The 20,553-nt window shown below is 38.4% G+C and overlaps 1 protein-coding gene across 3 annotated transcripts; it reads right to left on the bottom strand.

Moving 5' to 3' along the window:
• Window positions 1-10,387: 10,387 nt before the first annotated feature.
• NRAS (NRAS proto-oncogene, GTPase) lies at window positions 10,388-20,468 on the bottom strand. Of its 3 annotated transcripts, none has more exons than XM_081224326.1 (7): window positions 20,334-20,468; window positions 19,708-19,835; window positions 17,493-17,671; window positions 15,051-15,210; window positions 14,362-14,485; window positions 14,007-14,048; window positions 10,388-13,917 (listed from the first exon to the last, which is right to left on the bottom strand). In XM_081224326.1, exons 2-5 carry the CDS (start codon window positions 19,816-19,818, stop codon window positions 14,366-14,368), a joined length of 570 nt encoding a protein of 189 aa, XP_081080452.1. In that variant the 5' UTR covers window positions 19,819-19,835; window positions 20,334-20,468; the 3' UTR covers window positions 10,388-13,917; window positions 14,007-14,048; window positions 14,362-14,365. The 3 variants fall into 3 exon arrangements, with proteins under 3 accessions (XP_081080452.1, XP_081080453.1, XP_081080454.1); XM_081224327.1 differs by having other exon boundaries at window positions 10,388-13,899; XM_081224328.1 differs by lacking the exon at window positions 14,007-14,048 and having other exon boundaries at window positions 10,388-13,899.
• Between the last annotated feature and the right edge of the window lie 85 nt (window positions 20,469-20,553).

Genomic DNA, 20,553 nt, shown 5'->3' with positions numbered 1-20,553 from the left:
GGATTGACTCCAATTCTGAAAGAAGTCCTACTGTGGGTAAAATGCTATCAAACAGCAGTGCATGCTACAGAGAAATCGTTCATGAAAAGAAGAGTCAATTGATGCAGCAAACTTCACTGTTGTCTTATTTTAAGAAATTGCCACAGCCATCCCAGCTTTCAGCAGCCACCACCCTGATCCGTCAGCAGCCATCAACATCGAGGCAAGTCCCTCTACCAGCAAGAAGATTAAGACTCTCTGAAGGTTCAGATGATGGTTAGCATTTTTTAACAATAAAGTATTTAAAAATTAAGATACGTACATTGTTATTTAGATATAATGCTACTGCACACTTAATAGACCACAGGATAATGTAAACATAACTTTTATATGCACTGGGAAACAAAAAAGGTTGTGTGACTTGCTTTATGTGATACTATCTTGTGGTGGTCTGGAACCAAACCTGCAATATCTCCAAGGTACACCTGTCTGTGATAAGTACTGTTAGGTAAATAAAGTACTTAGCTAGACTCAGCAGAATTTATGAACTGTAAAATCGTATATTAAAGATAGTAGCATCAGTGTGGAACTTCAGATTTGGAACAGAATTGTGGGCATGGACTGAACTATCTTTTAACTACTATTTTCTACTGAAAGTTGGGACAAGCCTCTTTGTCTGCAAAAAGAGAACGTTTTACGGCTTAGCTTTATGGCCATCCTCTCCTTTCAATCAACAATATTAGAACACATTACAAAGTTGTTACTCAACCAAAATATTTTTTGTTCCTTTTGAACTCTTTTTTTGTGACATTTCCATCTGGATTTCCCAATGGTATCTACAAATTGATATATACAAACCAAACATTTCCCCCCCGCAAATCAGCTTCTCCTTCAAATGACTTATTAACCTTTATATGTTACCCTCCAGTTTTCCCATTCTATGTGTGACAGATACCCTAGTTGTCTATTCAAAAATCATTTTCTCTTTTTTCTTATTAACAAAAGTTAACTAATGTTGAAAAATGTTAACCGATGTGCTCAGCCAAAAAACTATATTTGCTAGACCTCTTTGCAGTGAGAGTGGCCACGTGACACAGTCTGGCCAATGGGATAGAAGCAGAACTGCTGGGCGGGATGTCTGGAAAAGCTCTTTTAAAAGAGGCCAACTCAGCTGGCATATATTTTGCCTTTTACCCTTCTTCTTATTCCTGCCTGGAATAAGAAAATATCTGGGTAGGTTGAGTGCAAATCAACAATTGTTATAACACAAGTGACAAGCAGGACAAAAGCCACATGTGAAGAATGCCTGAGCAGAAAGAAAGGGCCTGGGTTCCTGATGGTATCCTGAAGCCACCGCAGTAGCCCTGGACTGCCCACCTCCAGACTTCTTAATATATGAGAAAATAAATTTGTTTTATCCACTGATTAGTCTGGGTTTTTTAGCTACTAGCAACCAATGTAATTCTAACTGATAAGTCATGAGTTACTTCAAATTCAGATGATTGCAATAGATTCTAATTATTTTCCCTGTCACCAATCCATATTGCAAAATACTGCCAGGCTAAATCTTCTTGAAATACAACTTTGATCATTATATTCTCAGTTCAAAAACATTCACTAACTCTTCATTCATTGTTTCAACAAATATTTCTTGGACACTTAAGAAGACCAAGTTTATGTGGTTAAGGTGAACTAGACCTCGGTTCTAATTCTGTTTCCTCCTCTTACTAGTTGTGTGGCCTCAACTTTTGAAAACCTAACCAGACACTGTCCTGAGCAATGCCATTTAGTGAACAAGAGAGACAAGGCCTCTGCTTATATTCTAATGGGCAATACACAATAATTTCAGGTAGTAATGGGTGTTATGAAGAAAACAAGACAAGGTTATTTCTAGTGATGAGAGATGGTTTTCAGCCAATCCTGTAATGGAGGACAAGAGTAGATCACTTCTCAGAACTGTTTAGATTAGTAGTATAGATATTTAGATATCTCACACAAGTCTCTACTGGATCATGAAAGACTTTATCCATACAAATGGCCGAACTTCTTGAATAAATTTCCCTATCACTATGGAGCACTACAGAGAAAACAAAGTTCCTCGAACCTATAGGATCATCCTCGCTACTTCATGGTCTTATCCCACCGATGCCCCCTCAAACATTTTTTATATACCCACCCATTTTACAGTCCAAACCCTTTTTCATAAATGCACTCTTTTCAAGAATTCATGACCCACCTGTGGAACTGCAATTAGTTCAGTATGGTTGGGACTGAAGAGCATTAGATTGTAGTCTGAAAAAGTCTTGGCCAGGCCAATAGGGAGCTCCCCCAAAAGACTGCCATTATAGGAATTCAGGACGGAGCAGAATTGGTCCAACTCTATACCCTCATCATGGTCAATCACTGACTGTGGGATGGTGAGGGTGGGTACCGAGCATGGTTTCAAGGTTGCAGATGAAAAGGTGTGGAAACTGGAAGCTGTTCAAGGGCCTCTTCTCCCACCTCTGTATTTATTGATTTATTTTTGCCACACCACGTGGCATCTTAGTTCCCTGACCAGGGATTGAACCCACACCCCCTGCAATGGAAGCACGGAGTCTTAACCGCTGGACTGCCAGGGAAGCCCCTGTTTGAGAAGCTTTAGAGGAGCCATGAGAGTAGAGGAGGCTTGATGGTTGTGAGTTGAAAAGTGGATGGGAGCTGCGGAAGGTGGAGACTCTTCTTTCCTAATGATGTTGGCAGAGAATGGAAGGAGAAAAAATAGAATGATAACTAGAGGGAACTAGGGTAAAAAGAGCAGATTTATAGAATTCTAGGGGCAGAAACAAGTAGATGGAGGAAAGTAAACATATAAAGAGAGTGGAAACTACAGGTCAGAACAAGTTTCCAGTCTTGGAGGACATGCCAGGAGGTGGAAGCAACACCCAGGTGGAGGAAGAACCTGGAAGAGAGGAGAGGCGCTTTATCGCTGAGTCTGGAGTGGAGGAGGGGAGAAGAATGCAGACACAGACACTCTGAGATGTGGGGGTAGTGTTTGGGGGTAGTCAAGGCCTGTATAATTTTTATTATTCGTGATTCACCGAGTAAGTAAATTAAGGATTATAAAGTTGTTAGCAGGTAGAAATGTCCAGACAAATGTTGGTAGGTGTAAGTAGTGGGGAAAAGTGCAGGACAAATTTCAAGTCTTTACCATCAAATTAAAAATGAAAAGATCTTAAGAAACTGCTGTCTTTTGGGGAATTCCACCTGATGCAGGTAAGAAAATATGATTGATTATACTATGAAGAGTTTCTAAAACTGCATATATTGTAACACTCCATTTTTTTTTAAATTTACAGTTTATTTTTGTTTCCCTACACAATTTGAAGTGAATTTGATTATTAAAAAGAACCAGTTTCTTGATAATCCTCACTGTTTAATATATGGGGAAACAGACACTCATGTGGTTGGTGAAAGTGTAAGATTTTAGCCTTTCTGGGAGGAAATTTGGCAATATATTTATCAAAAACCTTTAAAAATATGCTTATCCCTTGATAAAATAATTTAATATTTATGACTTGATCTTAAGAAAATTATTATACAAGTGCTCAAAGATGTGTTTGAATAACGTTAATTGTAGCCAAACTTATATGAGTCAAAAAGTAGGAACAGGGACTTCCCTGGTGGTCCAGTGGTTAAGAATTTGCCTTCCAATGCAGGGGACGTGGGTTTGATCCCTGGTCGGGGAACTAAGATCCCACATGTAGTGGGGCAACTAAGCCTGAGCGCTGCAACTACTGAGCCCACAAGCTCTGGAGCCTGCGCGCCATAGCTAGAGAGAAGCCCGAGTGCTACAATGAAGAGCCCGCGCACTGCAACAAAGACCCAAAGCAGCCAAATAAATAAATAAATATTTTTTAAAAAGTAGGAACAACTGCAATAGAAGATTGATTAAAGTACGGTACAACCATAATATACAATACCATTCAGTCATTAACATGATGAGTAGATGAATATATATTAACCTGGAAAACATTCAAAGATTTTTATTAAGTGAAAAAGCATTTTACAAGGATGTATACATAGTATAATCTTGTTTTCATTAAAAAAAAAAGAAAGGCATTTAATTTATCTATCAATATAGATGTTGAAAACAGCCTGGACAACTTATACCAGCGTTCTGTCTGGGCGGTGGAATGATGGCAATTTTTTACTTTTTTCTTTTGTCTTATTTGTATTTTCTACCATGAACAAGTATTATTTTTGTCATTAAAAAACTGAATTTAAAGCAAAACAAAACATATTCTGGTCCTATTATCATCTACAGCCCTAAAGGGAAAATGTCCAGAAGTTCCCTTAAATGGGACAAGTCTATCTACTCATTCTTTTTCTGTAATTAAACTTGGTTTTTCTTCAAGCATCGGTATATAAACTAGTCTCATTTAATTCTATTAATTCTATTCTTTAGTTTTTAGCAAAAGAAAATCATTATTTTCTATGTCTTTTAAAAATTGTTAATGTGAATATTTCATCCAAATTATGGACTACATTGGTTGGAGCTTACCCAGATGCTTCCCATCATTTAGAACATTATTCCAATGGAAAACATTCAGAGTTCCAAATAACAAATTTACAAACTATTGTTTAAAGCGGAGATTTATTGTATTGTTTTTTTTTGTTTGTTTTTTTTTTGTGGTACGCGGGCCTCTCCCTGTTGTGGACTCTCCCGTTGCAGAGCACAGGCTCCGGACACACAGGCTCAGCGGCCATGGCTCACGGGCCCAGCTGCTCCGAGGTATGTGGGATCTTCCCAGACCAGGGCACGAACTCGTGTCTCCTGCATCGGCAGGCGGACTCTCAACCACTGCGCCACCAGGGAAGCCCGATTTACTGTATTTTATCAAGTTAGAGATACCTGTAACCTGAGGCTCTACAGGAAGGAGATGACAGACACTTAACAGGAATGAGCTGTGCACAGGCAATCACTGCTGCCTGGCTTTTTTGTCCAGAAAGCCCTTCTTCTATTCTACTATAGCAGGTTTCTGTCCCTGCTGTGAAACCTGCTGGGAGCGCCCAGCCCTTTCCAACCTGCTCTTCACCCCACCCTCCTCCATACCCTCACAGTCACTCATGGTTCAGATGCCAAAGCGTTCTATGGGGCTTGGGGCTACCAATACTAAACTTTCAGGATGAGCTTAATCCTTTGTAACATTGCTTCAGTGGCAGCAGTTCTGAGTTCATTACAACCTCTGGTTTGGAATACAGCCCTTTTGCCAGCAGCAACTATGGAGTATTTTTGTCACTCTGTTAGAGGTGTATAAAAGTTACCTTAAACCTAAGGAATGAGTTTTAGTTTGGAATATAATCAAGTTCTGAAATCTTATGGTATTTTACTGTATTTAGCTTCATTTCCCTGTCAGTCATAATTTCCCATACATGCCTAAAAATAAAGTCAACTTCGTAAGACTCATCTTTTTCCGTGAGACAAACTGACTTTGTTTCCTGCCTGTTGCATGGAACTAAAATTCAGCAATTTGCTTTTAACAAAGCAATCTAAACATCAAAAGTATACTGCATTCTGTCAGGAGAGAGGGAGGCATGCCGTGGGGTCTGTGCAATAATAACAGTGCTCAACACTGTTCCAAGGTTGTTGTTGTTTTTTAACATATATTAATTCATTTAATTTTCACAACAGTCTTTTGAGGAACTATTATTACCTCCATTTTACAGTTGAAGAAATTCAGGTACAGAGACTGACTTGCCCAAGGTCTCACAGTTGTGAAGTGGTAGAGATGGGATTTAAGCCCAGGAATCATGGCTCCTGTGTCGGGGCTCTTAACCACGGTGTCATTTACGGCCTCACTCTTGTTTAGTTGTGCAATGACCATGATTGTGCCTAGAGTATTGGGTTCTGGACTAGACATGAGGATGCAGCATAGTGATTCCCAGCTTGACAGATGGTTGTAGGAGTAGATCAAATTCAAGGGGTGTTTAAACTTTTACTTATGGAATCTTCAAACTAAATCTTGAGTGGAAGCCTAAAATGAAAAACAAATGAAAGTGCTTATAGTTAAAGATATGCAAATTGGACAGTAGACAAAAATATCACAGTTTACCTATTAATCTGGTAAGAGTTTGAAATTTTGATATATCCCATGGTTGCCTAGGGTCTGGGATAAAACATCTTCTCATGCACTGTTGGAAGGAATCTATTGATAAAACAATATCTGGAAGACAATTAAGGCCATATGTATTAAAATAAAAAATGTACTGGGGACTTCCCTGGTGGTCCAGTGGTTGAGACTCTGCACTCCCAAGGTCAGGGAACTAGATCCCACATACTGCAACTAAAAAAAAAAAAAAAAAAAAAGATCCCGCATGCCACAAGCATGCTGCAACTAAGACCCGGTGCAGTCAAGTAAAAACAATTTTTTTTTTAATTTAAAAATTAAAAAAAATTTAAAAGGCATCAAGTGTAAACCCAACTATTTTATGGGAATTTGCTCTATGCATATACTGGCAAATATATGTTGAGTATAATGATATTTGATATGACAAAACAATCAACCATCAAATAAAAAACAGCCCGTGTGTTTGTCAGCAGAGAAAAGGTTATATAAATTACAGTACTATATAGTTTTCAAAAGAAAGATGTTGTTGTAAATATGCTGGCTTAGAAAAGGTGTGGAATTTATGTTATTAAGTGAAATGAGTAAGGTACAGAACACTGTATATCTAGATGATTCAATCTTACACACACACACACACACAGCATGTGACCCTGTGTGTAAAAATCACCACAAAAGATGACAGAAGAACAACAAAAGTTTAAAGTGATTAACTTTGTGTAAATGTTAAGTAGTTCTATGTGTGGTTTCCAATTTTTTTCAATTTTTTTGAAACCAGGTTCTGTTACTACTCTTATAAAATTAATAAAATTGACTACTTGAAACACAAGGTCAATTCATACAAAACTTCAGGTAGTTGAATTAAAAATTGTCATTCTTGATATTTAAGGTTATAAAAATAAAATATCTGATAATATGCCAAAAAACCCCCACCCCAAAACAGATGAAAGTGGAGCCTGGGTTGAAGGACAAGGGAGGACGAGCAGAGCCCTGCCCACTCAGGCTTTCCCTGAAATCTCCTTTACCATACTCCAAGGGCTTTGAGCAGCATGGTTTGAAAGCTACAGTTGACCCTTGAACAATGCAGGCCTTAGGGGCGCCCACTCTCCATGAAGTCGACAACCCGCCTATAACTTACAGTCAGCCCTCAGTATCCGCGATTCCTCTGTACCCCTGAATTCAACCAACCTTAGAATGTAGTACTGTAGTATTTACTGTTGAAAAAAAATCTGCTTCAAAGTGGACCTGCCCACTTCAAACCCGTGTTGTTCAAGGGTCAATTGCACTAGTGAACCAAAAAGAGCACAGTATCTGAAGTCAGAAGACCTGGGTTCAAACCTGGAATAAACCCATCTATTTTTACAGGATTCACATCAGTAAAATGTAGACCATTCCACTTTTACATGGCTTTTGTGGAGGGTTAAATGAGATTTACGTAAGAGCACTTTGAAATTGTGAAGCAATATACAGTTTCCTTTTATGAGAGCCTTGATTTGAAAAGGAAAGACCCAAGTGGCACTGAGGCATGAGACAGGCTCTGTGCATTTTGGGTAGCCTTGATTATTCACAGAAAAATTGGGTAGGAGGTGACCCTGGGCAGTGCCATGAGGGCGACAACTGGAAGAGTGAGGCTAAGCGAGTTATGTCTCAGTAAACAATATCCTTCTCCTTTGAAATAATCACCAAATTGCAACTAAGAAATTTTTGTTTTCGAGATCTCTCCTCAATGCAATATAAAAGATGAATGAGCCAGCCTATCTGGCTCACTGCTGTATGCCCAGAGCAGCACAGCATTTAGGCACATAGTAGGTTCAATAAAAACCTGCTACATGGGTTAGGAAGGAAAGTCGTAAGGAAAACGTACTGAGCCAACGAAACAAAAACATTCTGTTAGAGCATGTGGCTATGCCTCCTAGTGGAATCCAAATGTGTTTCTCTGAGAGGAAATGTCACACCAGCTATAGAACGATGGGGCAACAGGCCTTGGTAACTTCAGTTCATGTGCCTTGCTGGGCTTTAATATCATATGCCAAACTCCTCAAATTCACAGGCAAAACAAGCATAAACTTATGAGATTTCTTGATCTAATTTTCAAGATGTCTTTAAACTTCATTCCAATGAATAAAAAAAATTTTTTTTTAATGTTGGGTCTCAATTGTAGATGTGGAGAATTGATTTACACTAAGATGTTTTAAAATAGTGTGCAGTTTTCCTTCAGACAAATATCATACAAAATTCACACATCTCAAGCTCCTCCAGCAAGTGTCAATAGTGCCAATTTTATTACTTCCACAGTAGCCATTCTAGAAGATTGTTTTTCCTAGCCTGGATAATATTTCAGCCTACTGCATCTGAAGGCTCTAGTAGGCAACTGCTCAGTTCCAACCACATACTCCCTGGTTAGGCATGTAGTTGCCTATCTTTAGAAACATTTAATATTGCTTTAACCCCCAATATTGCAGGCACTACGCCTTGTTGCCTTGTTCTCTTTATACGGTGCCTACAAATTGATGGCAATCTGTATTTACACTAGTTTTAAGAAGAGATTAAACATTAAGTTGAAAAAGAACATCTCCCCCTTCCCCATTATAGGTTAATAAGCAGACTATCTTGGTGCAAGTGCAAAGTAAGTCATGAATACAATGTCTCCAGATAAGAATGATTAATTCACTAGGTTTACTTCCAGTTCCTGAATCTGAACCTTTGATGTTCCTTTTGGCACTGCAAAGGGTATTTATTATCTGTATTTCGGATGTTCCTAGAGTTCCAGTTTTCTTTTATTAAGGTATAGGACCACATTTCATTGCCCAGAGTTACACTGAAAGCATTACAAAGCATACCCTTCCCCTTTGGATACTGGACACTGCTTCTCTGTGCTCTCAAGTCATGGAGTTAGACATAATCTGAAATGTGTCCTAAGTGGTTTTGCAAAATGATCACTAGCACAAACTCTTGGCCCCTTTACATGTATTTATGGATATCAAACAACTCATGTGACTCTGTTGGCCTCTTAATGACCTTGAGAATTGCTTGTTCTGAGAACAGAAACCTTAATAGCACGGAGATGCATAGGAGGTCCCCTCATATTCCAAATAAACAAGTTTCCTTAGCTATTTTTCCATTGTTTGTCTTTCTATAGCTTCATCTCGCCAAGCGGAACAGCAGCTATCATCAGTTAAGATAATATCCTTTCCTCCTTTCCTCTTTCTCAGTTATCAGGGTGTCAAATATTAGAAGAACAAAAGATCTGATGTGAGGCATAGGTGACCAACTTAGGAGGAAATCTGTTTTAGATACACCAGTCCATAATTCTGTTTTTCATATACATTTCACAATATAAAATATTTACACTCATCATAGTAGCTAGAAACAGTATCCTGTTGCTTAAATTTGGTTTCCTTAAGCTTAATTCAGTCAAATACTAATGATCCATATTTCTGCCTTTTTAAAGAAAAAAGTGAAAAAAAAATTGATGTCTTTGGTAGAATGAATCAAGGTCCTCATAATCACAGTATTCCAGTGCTGACTGAAAAAGCCTAGGTTTGGGCTTCCCTGGTGGCGTAGTGGTTAAGAATCCGCCTGCCAATGCAGGGGGACAAGGGTTCGAGCCCTGGTCCGGGAAGATACCACTCGCTGTGGAGCAACTAAGCCCGTGCGCCACAACTACTGAGCCTGCGCTCTAGAGCCTGTGAGCCACAACTACTGAAGCCTGCGCGCCTAGAGCCCGTGCTCTGCAACGAGAAGCCACCGCAATGAGAAGCCCGCGCACCACAACGAAGAGTAGCCCCTGCTGGCCGCAACTAGAGAAAAGCCCACGCGCAGCAACGAAGACCCAATGCAGCCAAAAATAAATAAATAAAACAACTATAAAAATAAATAAATAAAAGAAAAAGCCTAGGTTTGAAATCATTCTTTTATATCTCCTTAATTAGGATTGGGAAATCTGAGATATCCTAATTCAACTTCCCTATTTTGCAAAATGAGGAAACTATTGGCTAGAGTAGTAAAATTATAGTTGGAGCCCATGTTCTCTGGCTCCTAGACCTACACCAAGATTGGTAGACTGTACGGTAGTACAAAAATAGACCAAAAGAGCCAATGGTAGTTTTTAGCACTTCACGTTAATGTGTGAGAATCTGCCATATAGCTTTGAATCACCCCGACATAATAAAGCAGGCTCTGACATATTTTATACTGAGACAAAATGAGGAACTCAGATCTTCTAATATTGTCCAAATGTCACACCCAAACGTCTGAATTAAATATTAACTTTCAATAAAGGCAATCAGCGGAAAAAGCAATTATGACTAAGCAAAGAACTTCCAGTTTTTATTTTTCAAACATTTAACAAGAAAAATATTCAACCAAAGTTTTAAAAATTAGGATGGATTAATTTACAATAAAATAGTCAACTTAAAATATCAGCCCTTTCATTTAGGGCCAAGGAGGCCAATAGTTCCTGTTTAAACAGCAGAACTGCACAATTGACATTTTTTACCTATATTTAATGGCACAGAAATATAAAAGTCATACAACTTCCATTGAGATCCTCCCTTGCCTCCAGAGAATTCATACAATTGCTTCTTAGGTCAGTATTCAGGCCTTTAAAAATTACCAGTTATATTTTGAAATATATCTACAATTACTCTGATAACAAGAACACTTTAAAAACAATTCTTATAAGAAACACCTTAAAATAATTTCGTGGCACATTAGGTTTCTTAAAGAAACAGCAAAGATGAAAAATAATGTACAAGAATTATAGTCTCTTGTTTATAGAAACCACCCAAATTAAATACTTTCTCTAATTTAATTATCCTTGCTTCTTATAATTTATTAGCAGAGATGAATTACAAGAAGCAGAATGCACCCTTTTTTGGTTCTTGGTTGTAGCTGCCAGCTTAAGAGTTCATGACTGTAAATGTAAAGTAAAACATGACTATGCTCACAAATTCCGGAATGGAAAAAAACCAAACTATCTCTTTAAAGTGTTTCTCTATCCTTGCTTTCAAGTCAAGACAAAAAATTCACAGCAGTTTAAAGGACGATGAAAGACTAAACATGGGGCCCACTACAATACAGATTGAGGATAATTTTACCTATTACACTCCTGAAGTGAAAACTGTAATAAGTACGATATGACCAAGTAGCATTCTATAGTAAGCTGTTGGAGCAAATACAGCACTCAAACAGATTCATTTACAGACAGGCATGGTAGCCTTCACACAGAACACCTTATTTTCACAATCTTGAATGTACAACCTTTAAGAAACAAATAGACATAAAGTAATATGTAATTTATGACAGCTGGCCAGGCACTTAACTTGGGGAAAGAGACTTTCAGATTTTGAGGTAAACTGTAATTGTTTTCAGCAATCACAAACATATTCTAAAAACTATCTGATACCACACTAACTGAAGTTATTCAGCGTTTTAACTAAGTTTGTCACTCTACTGTGCCAAAATTCATACCAAAGTGTAACTCTTTAAGAAGCTATTAAAAGAACATTTTCAAGTCTGAATTTTGGCCTCATTTAGATACTTCTGTGCTTAGAACATACTTGAGAAAACTAAAAGATACAAACATACAAGGGTAATGGGCACAAGAGCCTAAAATGAGTTATTTTTTCCCCCCAATTTGACATTCATAAGAATCACACAGTCAGTCACATAGACAAAAGAAGAAGAGGAAGACAATGACAACTGAGGTGACAAGTCTCCATCTATCCTCAAGAAAATGACAGAGCAATGCTCCAAGAGGAGCAGAAGCAAAGTGGCAGAGAGTTTCTGTTTACCGGCGTGGACTGTGAAAGCTCTCAGAATTAACACGAAGGAGCACAACTCCCTGGGTTTTTCATTCTCTGGGTACATTATGTTTTTTCTTCTCTTCCGAATTCATTTCAAGGCAATGTGAAATTTGCTTAATAGATGAAAATTCGTATTAGAAGATAAGAGGACCTCAGTAAGTATTTATACATTAGAAGATGAGAACAGGAAGTGGTCGTTTTGGAAGTATTCTTTTATCAAAAGTTATCCAAGTCTATTACTCATTAGAATTATCAAGATATTATCTGCAAATGGAAAAGCCAAGCCTCCAAATCCTCATAGCTATTAATTATATTCTCTATTCCCTTCTCAAACAGCAATTCCAATCCAAAGGCTACTTCTTGTTCAGAACAAGAACAAACTCATCAGCTTATCTGGTATGCCCAGACTAATTAATCAACATCCTGTTTTAAACCCTTCAAAGAATATTATGAATAAAGAAAAATTTAAAAATTTTTATCTGAGGCATCCTCATTCTCAAAAACATGAGAAAAAATATTGGCTTAATTTGGTTTCCATGTAGCTAAAAACAGAGTTTAGATCCTTTATTTATAAGGACTTCTAAGCTGACCCTTCTCAGGATAACAAGTTTTTCCAGTCATGGTTAAGAATTTGTGCTAACTGACCTCTTTTCTCCTTGCAGGACTAACCATATGCATCTGGCAAAACTACTAGCTGGAATTAATGGTGCAATGAGCAAATGTGGAAGAATTTCTCTCTCTGTGATGCTAACTGGCTCAATGAAGTTTTGAAACTGTGACCCTGGTCTATTAGCACCATGATTTACTCAACTGAAATAATCAAGCCACTGCTATGGGGTGAAGGACAGGGGATGGGGTGAGAAGGGGACCGAGGGCAATTATATACATGAATAATTACCATGATACGCAGTGAAAATTTGTCTATTAACATATTTGAGGCTTGAGAATCACTGATCACAGCTATTAAATAAACCTGCATCTAATTTTTATAATTTTGAACACCTGCAAATGTAGACTTTCTGATATGACCCAAATTTAAATATGAATGGAAGTTCACTGAACATTAGATTATCAGTAAGCTCGAAGAAACAAATTATATACATTTTGCAGGTAGTAAGCTACCAAAACAAAAAAAGTGGAGATTAGGTAAAAAGTAAGCAAAATTATTCCTAATCATTTATAGTCTCACCTTTCTCTTGGGAGAGCCCGAAAACAGGTCTCTAGAAAATCAACTTCATACATGTAAAAAATGGCATCTGCTATCATATTGGTATATCTTTCCCTCAAAGCTAGACGGGTCACAGACATATCTCAGACAATCATTTTCATGTATAACAGTTTCTAAGACATCTATTCCACTGAAGTATTGTAAAGGAAGTCTACAAACCACTTCCAGGAAAAAGGCACTTCATTGTGAAAGTCAGATTTAATTACAAGAAAGTCGAGAAGACGAGGATAGACTCAAAAAAGTCAGTATTCACTTTTGTATTTCTGAATACAGAGCAGATGCCAGTTTATAGAATATAGCTGATAACATTACAAACAAACCAAACAGCAACATTAACTATATTCTCAGCAAAACAGTAATTTATGACATTTCTCCAAAAACCAACATACTTCCAAGTTCAACAGTAAAAAGGAAAAAAAATCACCAGCAGTTGCTACTTCAGAGCTCAAGACATTGTTTTCTACAGAATTTCATGTTTCTACAGTTTGGTTCTCTGTTTCAGAGCATTAATTGCTTTTCAGATGAAAAACCTGGGGTGGCGGAGGTTTGTTTGTGTGTGCTCGGGGAGAACCCAGGGTGGAGAAATACTGGGAGTAACAAGAGGTTCATTTCTCTGGTCAGACAACCAAGTGAGGAGGTAGTTACTCTGAGAACTTCTCAAATAGAGAATATTATACTGATCTACTGAGAGTTGGGGACAGGAGCTTCTTTGTGAGACTGAAGATAGCAACAGGAATACTTCTCCTCCAGGGAAGTCAGGACCAAGGTGTCAGTGCAGCTGAAATAAAGATGGAATCTGTATAAATGGTACATAGAGAGTATTAGAAAAACAAGGTTACAAAATCGACATAAATGATAATACATTCGTTTCCAAACCTGTCCTACCTTGACGGTGGCTCTTTTCTGATGCTAGAACTTTAAAAGTATCTATGAGAAAAGAATACACACCATGTCATCATCATGTAGTGATCCTTCAAGCTCCTGGTAATACATTTCATAAACAATGTCTTCTAATTTCTACTATTATTGAAAATTTAACAGTCTGTAAAATAATTAAATGTTTTAAAAACAGTTATAGGCTGTGGTACTCTCAGAAAGGGTGCCATAAGGAAAGTTCTTTATTTTATAGTTGTAAGTGAGCAGAAACTCTGTTAAATAGCAACATAGAAAAGATAATAGCAACACTCCTCCAAATTGCCTAAATAATATTTATAATTATGTCAAGAGACCACATGCTCACCTTGTTACATCACCACACATGGCAATCCCATACAACCTTGAGTCCCATCATCACTGCTGTTGAGTTTTTTCATTCGGTACTGACGTATTTCTCTTACCAGTGTGTAAAACGCATCTTCAACACCCTATAAAAGAGAGAAAATGATAAAGACAGCTTAACAGACACAACCCAAGTTGTAAGTTCTCTCTCATTTGTACTTCTTTATGTGGATTTAAAATTGCAATTATTAAATTATTAGCTAATAGGCTGATTCAGCATTCCTATTGAGTCACATTAGCAGACTGATATACAAATAGCACTTTCTGCAAAGATAACATTCAAGTAAAGGAAAATGGGTAACATGGGACATACAGAACTAACTACCAGATCTAAAGATTCCATTCAGGAGGGCCTATGCCTTAAATAGTAGCTGGTGTTGATGGATAAAGGACTAATGTTTTAAGTATCTTTAATCAAGGGTCTTCATTTTAGAAATATTTGTGCATGTTAATTTGCATGAGTAAAAAAGAAACCACACTTGAATATTAATAAATTCATTTTGGGTTTAAACTGAAGATTAAAAAAATAGAACAGTATTAAAAAAATCCAAAACAACAAAGAATGTGGATCACGTCTCTAGTGAAGAGTTAATCAATCAAACTTTTCTGCCTTAAATAAACCCTTGCCAGATGCTAAAGGCTGTACTATACCTGTCTGGTCTTGGCTGAGGTTTCAATGAATGGAATCCCATAACTCTTGGCCAGTTCATGGGCTTGTTTTGTGTCAACTGTCCTTGTTGGCAAATCACACTTGTTTCCTACTAGCACCATAGGTACATCATCTGAGTCTTTTACACGCTTAATCTGTTCCCTAAAAAAGGGAATATGTTATCATAAGAATAAACTTTTAGGAAGGAATAAACAGCTAGGGCAAAAAAGAAAATCTAGCAAATTTCACCTAGCCCTATTAGCTTCTATACTGAGTTTCACTTTTTTTCTACTTATAAAAGGGCTTGCATACTAAGAAGACTGGTGTAGACTTGATGCAGCAGCCACAGGGAAGCCAAGTACCAGTTCACCTTCTATCTTGACACATGTCCCTGTTAGGCTCCTTGATTCTCCAAAAAGCTTGGCTCTGGAGTTAACTGGCAACTCGAAATCACACTCTAGGTTAAGGTCTGAAGTATAAAAAGTAAATCTTACTGCCTCCAAGTAACTTTTTGAAGCTCCCTTGAGTGACAGTATTTAATGAAAGACAGTCTATCCACTTCTCTAGATAGGTGGTGTCCAAACATTTTCTTCAAATTACAGCTGGAAGTCCAAGATATAAAATAGGAAACACCAGAACTGCTCTTATTAACAGGAGCCTAAAGGATTTGGAACTCCCAACTGACAGTTCTCTGTTCAATGACAAGACATACCACACAGCAGTTTGGAAACTACTGTTCCAGATTCTCTTGATCAACCCTGTCCAATAGGACTTATTATGATGATGGAAATGTTCTCTAGCTGCACTGTCCAACTATATATGCTAGTCATATGAAGCTACCGAACACCTGAAAAGTCAGTTGCTAATAGGGCCAAGGAACTGATTTTTAAATTGTTTAATTTTAATCAGTTTATTGATTTATTTTAAAATAAATTTATTTATTTATTTTTGGCTGTGTTGGATCTTTGTTGCTGTGTGCAGGCTTTTCTCTTCGTTGCTGTGGCGAGCAGGGGCTACTCTTTGTTGTGGTGCGCAGGCTTCTCATTGCAGTGGCTTCTCTTGTTGTGGAGAACAGGCTCTGGGCGCACGGGCTTCAGTAGTTGTGGCGCATGGGTTTAGCTGCTCCATGGCCTGTGGGATCTTCCCGGATCAGGGCTTGAACCCATGTCCCCTGCATTGGCAGGCGGACTCTCAACCACCGCACCACCAGGGAAGCCCAATTTTAACGAATTTAAATTTAAACCACATACGGTTTGTGGCTACCATACTGCACAGCACTGCTCTAGACTCTACCCTGGGATTACATACAAAGTCATGTACTTGAAATGCATTTCACTGGCTATCTGCAGAACTGAGCTTTGGTGTGATGGCAGTAACCTATGTGAAGGGATAATATAAGACAACCTAAGGAGAAAAATGATTTCTAGAAATTCAGCAAATATTTTTTTGGTGATTGCCAAGTGCTAAGCATTTTATTAAGTGCTGCTATTAACTGCAGAGAGAAAATGGAAAGTAGAGCAGGTTTAGGGGAAGAAAACCAGCTTTAGACTAGCTTGTTTCTGTGAGTCGACATCGTCATATGGATGGAGCATACGCCAAGACTCAGGCTACAGGCAGAACGCTTGTGTAGCATTTACTCTGTGCTAAACACTGCTCTGAGTGATTCACATATTTATTAACTCATTTAATTTTCACAGCAACTCTTGGTAGGTACTACTATCTCCATATTATAGATAAGGAAACTGAGGCCCAGCGATTTAGTAGTTTGCCCCGAAGTTCCATGGCTAAGAGATGATGGGGCCAAGTTTCAACCCAGGCAGAGTCTATATTCTTAACCATTATATTATTCTGCTTAAAGAACACAGAGCTAAGAAAAAGGAGCCCTGGGTTTTTGGTCCTGGCTCTGCTACGAATAACAATCATGACTATGAAAACCTAACAAACCACCTTCTGAACTTTGTTTCTGTAAAATAAGAATGTTGTATTACAATTTTTATGGTCCAATCGAGCTTTGAAACTTTAAGGTTCTGTGGAGAAAGACCATCTTTATCTAACCCCCCTTTGCCTTGCTTTCATCTTTATCTAACCCCCCTCCCCCCATTTGTTTCTTCCCACTATCTTCTCTATTATTTACTGAAGAATGTTTCTCAGAGGTGTTTTTCTCTCTGTAGTCTCTCATAACACCTCTAGCTCTGAATCACTCCCATTAGCAAGCAAGCTTCATTTATGTATTATCAGGCATTCTAGACATAGTAGCTTATATAAACTAAACTCCAGTATTAACTTTCCGTAATAACCCCTGATTCTCAATGTCACAACCTAAAAGCAATTCTTTTCATAATTAAAAAATTGTCTCTTCCCTAGTGTGGTATCCTCATTCCCACCCCAAAACTTCAGAACACACTTAAAGATCATCCTTTCAGAAAAAACAATGCTCCTAGTACCTGTAGAGGTTAATATCTGCAAATGATTTGCTATTATTGATGGCAAATACACAAAGGAAGCCTTCGCCTGTTCTCATGTATTGGTCTCTCATGGCACTGTACTCCTCTTGTCCAGCTGTATCCAGTATGTCCAACAGACAGGTTTCACCATCTATAACCACCTGTTTTCGGTAAGAATCCTGGGGTGGGGAGGGGAGGGGGGCAGGGAGAGAGGGAGATTCCATTTTTATGAAAAATCACAGGGAATGCAATGTTATTGCTAAGGTTAAATAAGCTCCTAACCAAGTCCAATTCTGTCTCTTTGGTTTGTCTCTCAAACTGCTGATATATAATCACAAACAGAAAGTACCTAATGTCACCCTAGGAAAAAAGCCCCAAATGCTATATGCCTACAGAAAGGAAAATGTGGTCACTCTGTTCCTGGAAAAGATGAAGAAAACATGGTAATTGAAAAGACAGTTCTACCACACTTAGACTAGAGATTACATTCACTTAAGTATGAACTGTACTTCTCTTAATTTGAGTTGTTTATTGTCCATTTACAATTCTAAACATACCTCTACCAATTATAACTTGGTCCAGGATGCACTATCTTTTGTGTTTATGATTAAATACACAAATATCTTTTACTTCAGACAAGGTTGTAATATCAAAATATTTTTCTCTTCATGACAGACTGTACCTCTGGGGAATATTCCTGAATCAAATTCCTAAAGGTTCCAAACATGGTATAGTTACATTAATTCCTCGGGAAGATAGACATGCATAGATCATATTTTAAAAAAAATTTCCATTTGGCTCTAAGACAAAAATTTTACTTGTATTTTAATATTTATGTTCTGGGAATTCAGTTCAAAGAAAATAACCTCATCACACTTAGTAAAGATCTGGCTCCAGAAACAGTATGCAACATAGTTTGCCAGCCCATTGAACAGCGCCTCTGTAACTCACACCATTGCGGGACTGTAATATACTTTCAAATTAACATAGAATTCACATTGTCAGAATTTCCTTAAAGCATGAAATAGGGTCAAATGTGTGAGTGTTCTGAGGAAATCAGCAAAATTAAAATGATAAAGATAGGTTTTAGTCAAACTAATTTATGATAATAGAAGTCAGAGAAGTGGTCATTTCCTGGCAGGATAGGGGAGTTTACTGACTAGAAGGGGGCACGAGAGAACTCTCCTGCGCATTGGAAATAGTCTATATTTTTATCTATGTGGCGGTTAAGTAAGTGTACACAAATTTAAAGCCACTGAGCTACAGATGTAAGATTTATATACCTTATTTAAATTACCTCACAACAAATAAAACTCTGAAAAATATTAAAATGTTCTAACCATTAATACTAAAGCTGGTAAGCCTAAAATAAAATTTTGCCAAGGACTAATCACTGATTTTTTAATAATGGCTATATTAGAGTTAGCTTGCATTAAACACTCAATGGCTGGGTGGTACGAAGACCAGGATGTGGATTAAAATAATCTCTAGAGTTAGCCATTTCTAAATTGAATAAGATTACAAACCCTTTACTTAAAAGACTTTAGATGCCATTTACTGAAGCCAATCTATAACATGAACTCCCACAAAAACAACAGAAACTTTAAATAAGTGATAATTACACAGTGCGTTAGCATCCACAAAAATTTAACATACTTGATTTTTCACAACATCCCCTGGGTGTCAGGCAAGACAGGTTTATGGTAATTTAAATAGATGAGAAAAGTGATTTGCTCACTATCATATAACTAACTGCAAATAGGGACTGTATTCCTAGGCACAGTGACTCAAAATCTCATGCTTTCTTCCCCAACCCAGTCTCAGCTGCTTCAAGTGGCTAAGAAACACTCAGATCTCTGAATCCTTTATCTCCATCCTGCTATCATTCAGGTATTCTATGACCTGTGTTTCTTTTTAATGGAGCTGTCATATGTGGAGAAACTAAATGAGTTCAACACTGAGTTTGTAACCGTTTTCAAAACTGTTAAAAACTGTAAACTTTTTAGAAAATCATCAGTAGCTAATAAAAGTGAACTCTTCTCCAAAAACAGGTAAAGCTTTACTTATTGTATTACTGAACACAGTGCCCCAAATAACTTTTTCTCTCCTGATTATTCCTTTAGCTAAGGAATAGCTGAAAGGTATAGGAAAGGGAATGGGTTAAGAGTAAACCGAAAGAGAGAGGTATGGTCAGCGGACTGCCACTGGGCCTCACCTCTATGGTGGGATCATATTCATCTACAAAGTGGTTCTGGATCAGCTGGATTGTCAGTGCGCTTTTCCCAACACCACCTGCTCCAACCACCACCAGTTTGTACTCAGTCATTTCACACCAGCAAGAACCTGTGGGAAAGCAGCAATTAGGGTTTACTGTCGAACCACATCTACAGCACTTCAAAGCTTTCTGTAATCAACAGTAACTAAAACCAGAGTCTGAAATGTATTGGTTCCGTACACGTTCATCTCCACTTGGTTCTCAAAGTGATTCAGGAGTGCAAAAACACTTGCAGGTTACTGTGGATCTCAGAATCCTGGATTAGTCTTCTAGCTACCCCCACCCTCGTCTATTTTTCAATAGCCCTTGGGCCCCGCCCTCAGCCTAAGGTAAAGAAAACCCCCCTTCCTACTCCTTTAAATCTTCTGAGCTCTGGGGGGCGGCCTCCAGACCATCTCCCCTTCTCTCTCCCCCGCCTGTCTCCAAAAAGCTCCCCCGTAGGGCTCAAAACGAAGGACCCCCCGCCCAGGGCCTTTGTCTCCAGCTCGTAGATTCCGCTCGATTCCTGGCAACAAGGAGTCGTCAGCACGCTCCAAAGTCGAACGCTACACACGCCAAAGCCTTACCTCAAGCTCCACTGCCTCCGCTTCGGACAGATTTGGACCACAACCGGGAAAAATGTTGGAGACCCCGGAACCGCCATGAACAGCCCCCACCAGGGAGCGGCACTTCCGGCCCCGCCCGCTACGCAATCAGTCGGCGCCCCAAGCGCCGGAGTCCCCGCCCCGGCCACGTGGGCCTCCAACCCAGGAGTCACGCGGCAGGCCGCACCCAGACCCGCCCCTC

Source organism: Mesoplodon bidens (genome assembly GCF_964165515.1).
Source record: "Mesoplodon bidens genome assembly, chromosome: 2".
Lineage (NCBI taxonomy): Eukaryota > Metazoa > Chordata > Mammalia > Artiodactyla > Ziphiidae > Mesoplodon > Mesoplodon bidens.
This window is presented reverse-complemented; position numbering and strand designations above follow the sequence as displayed.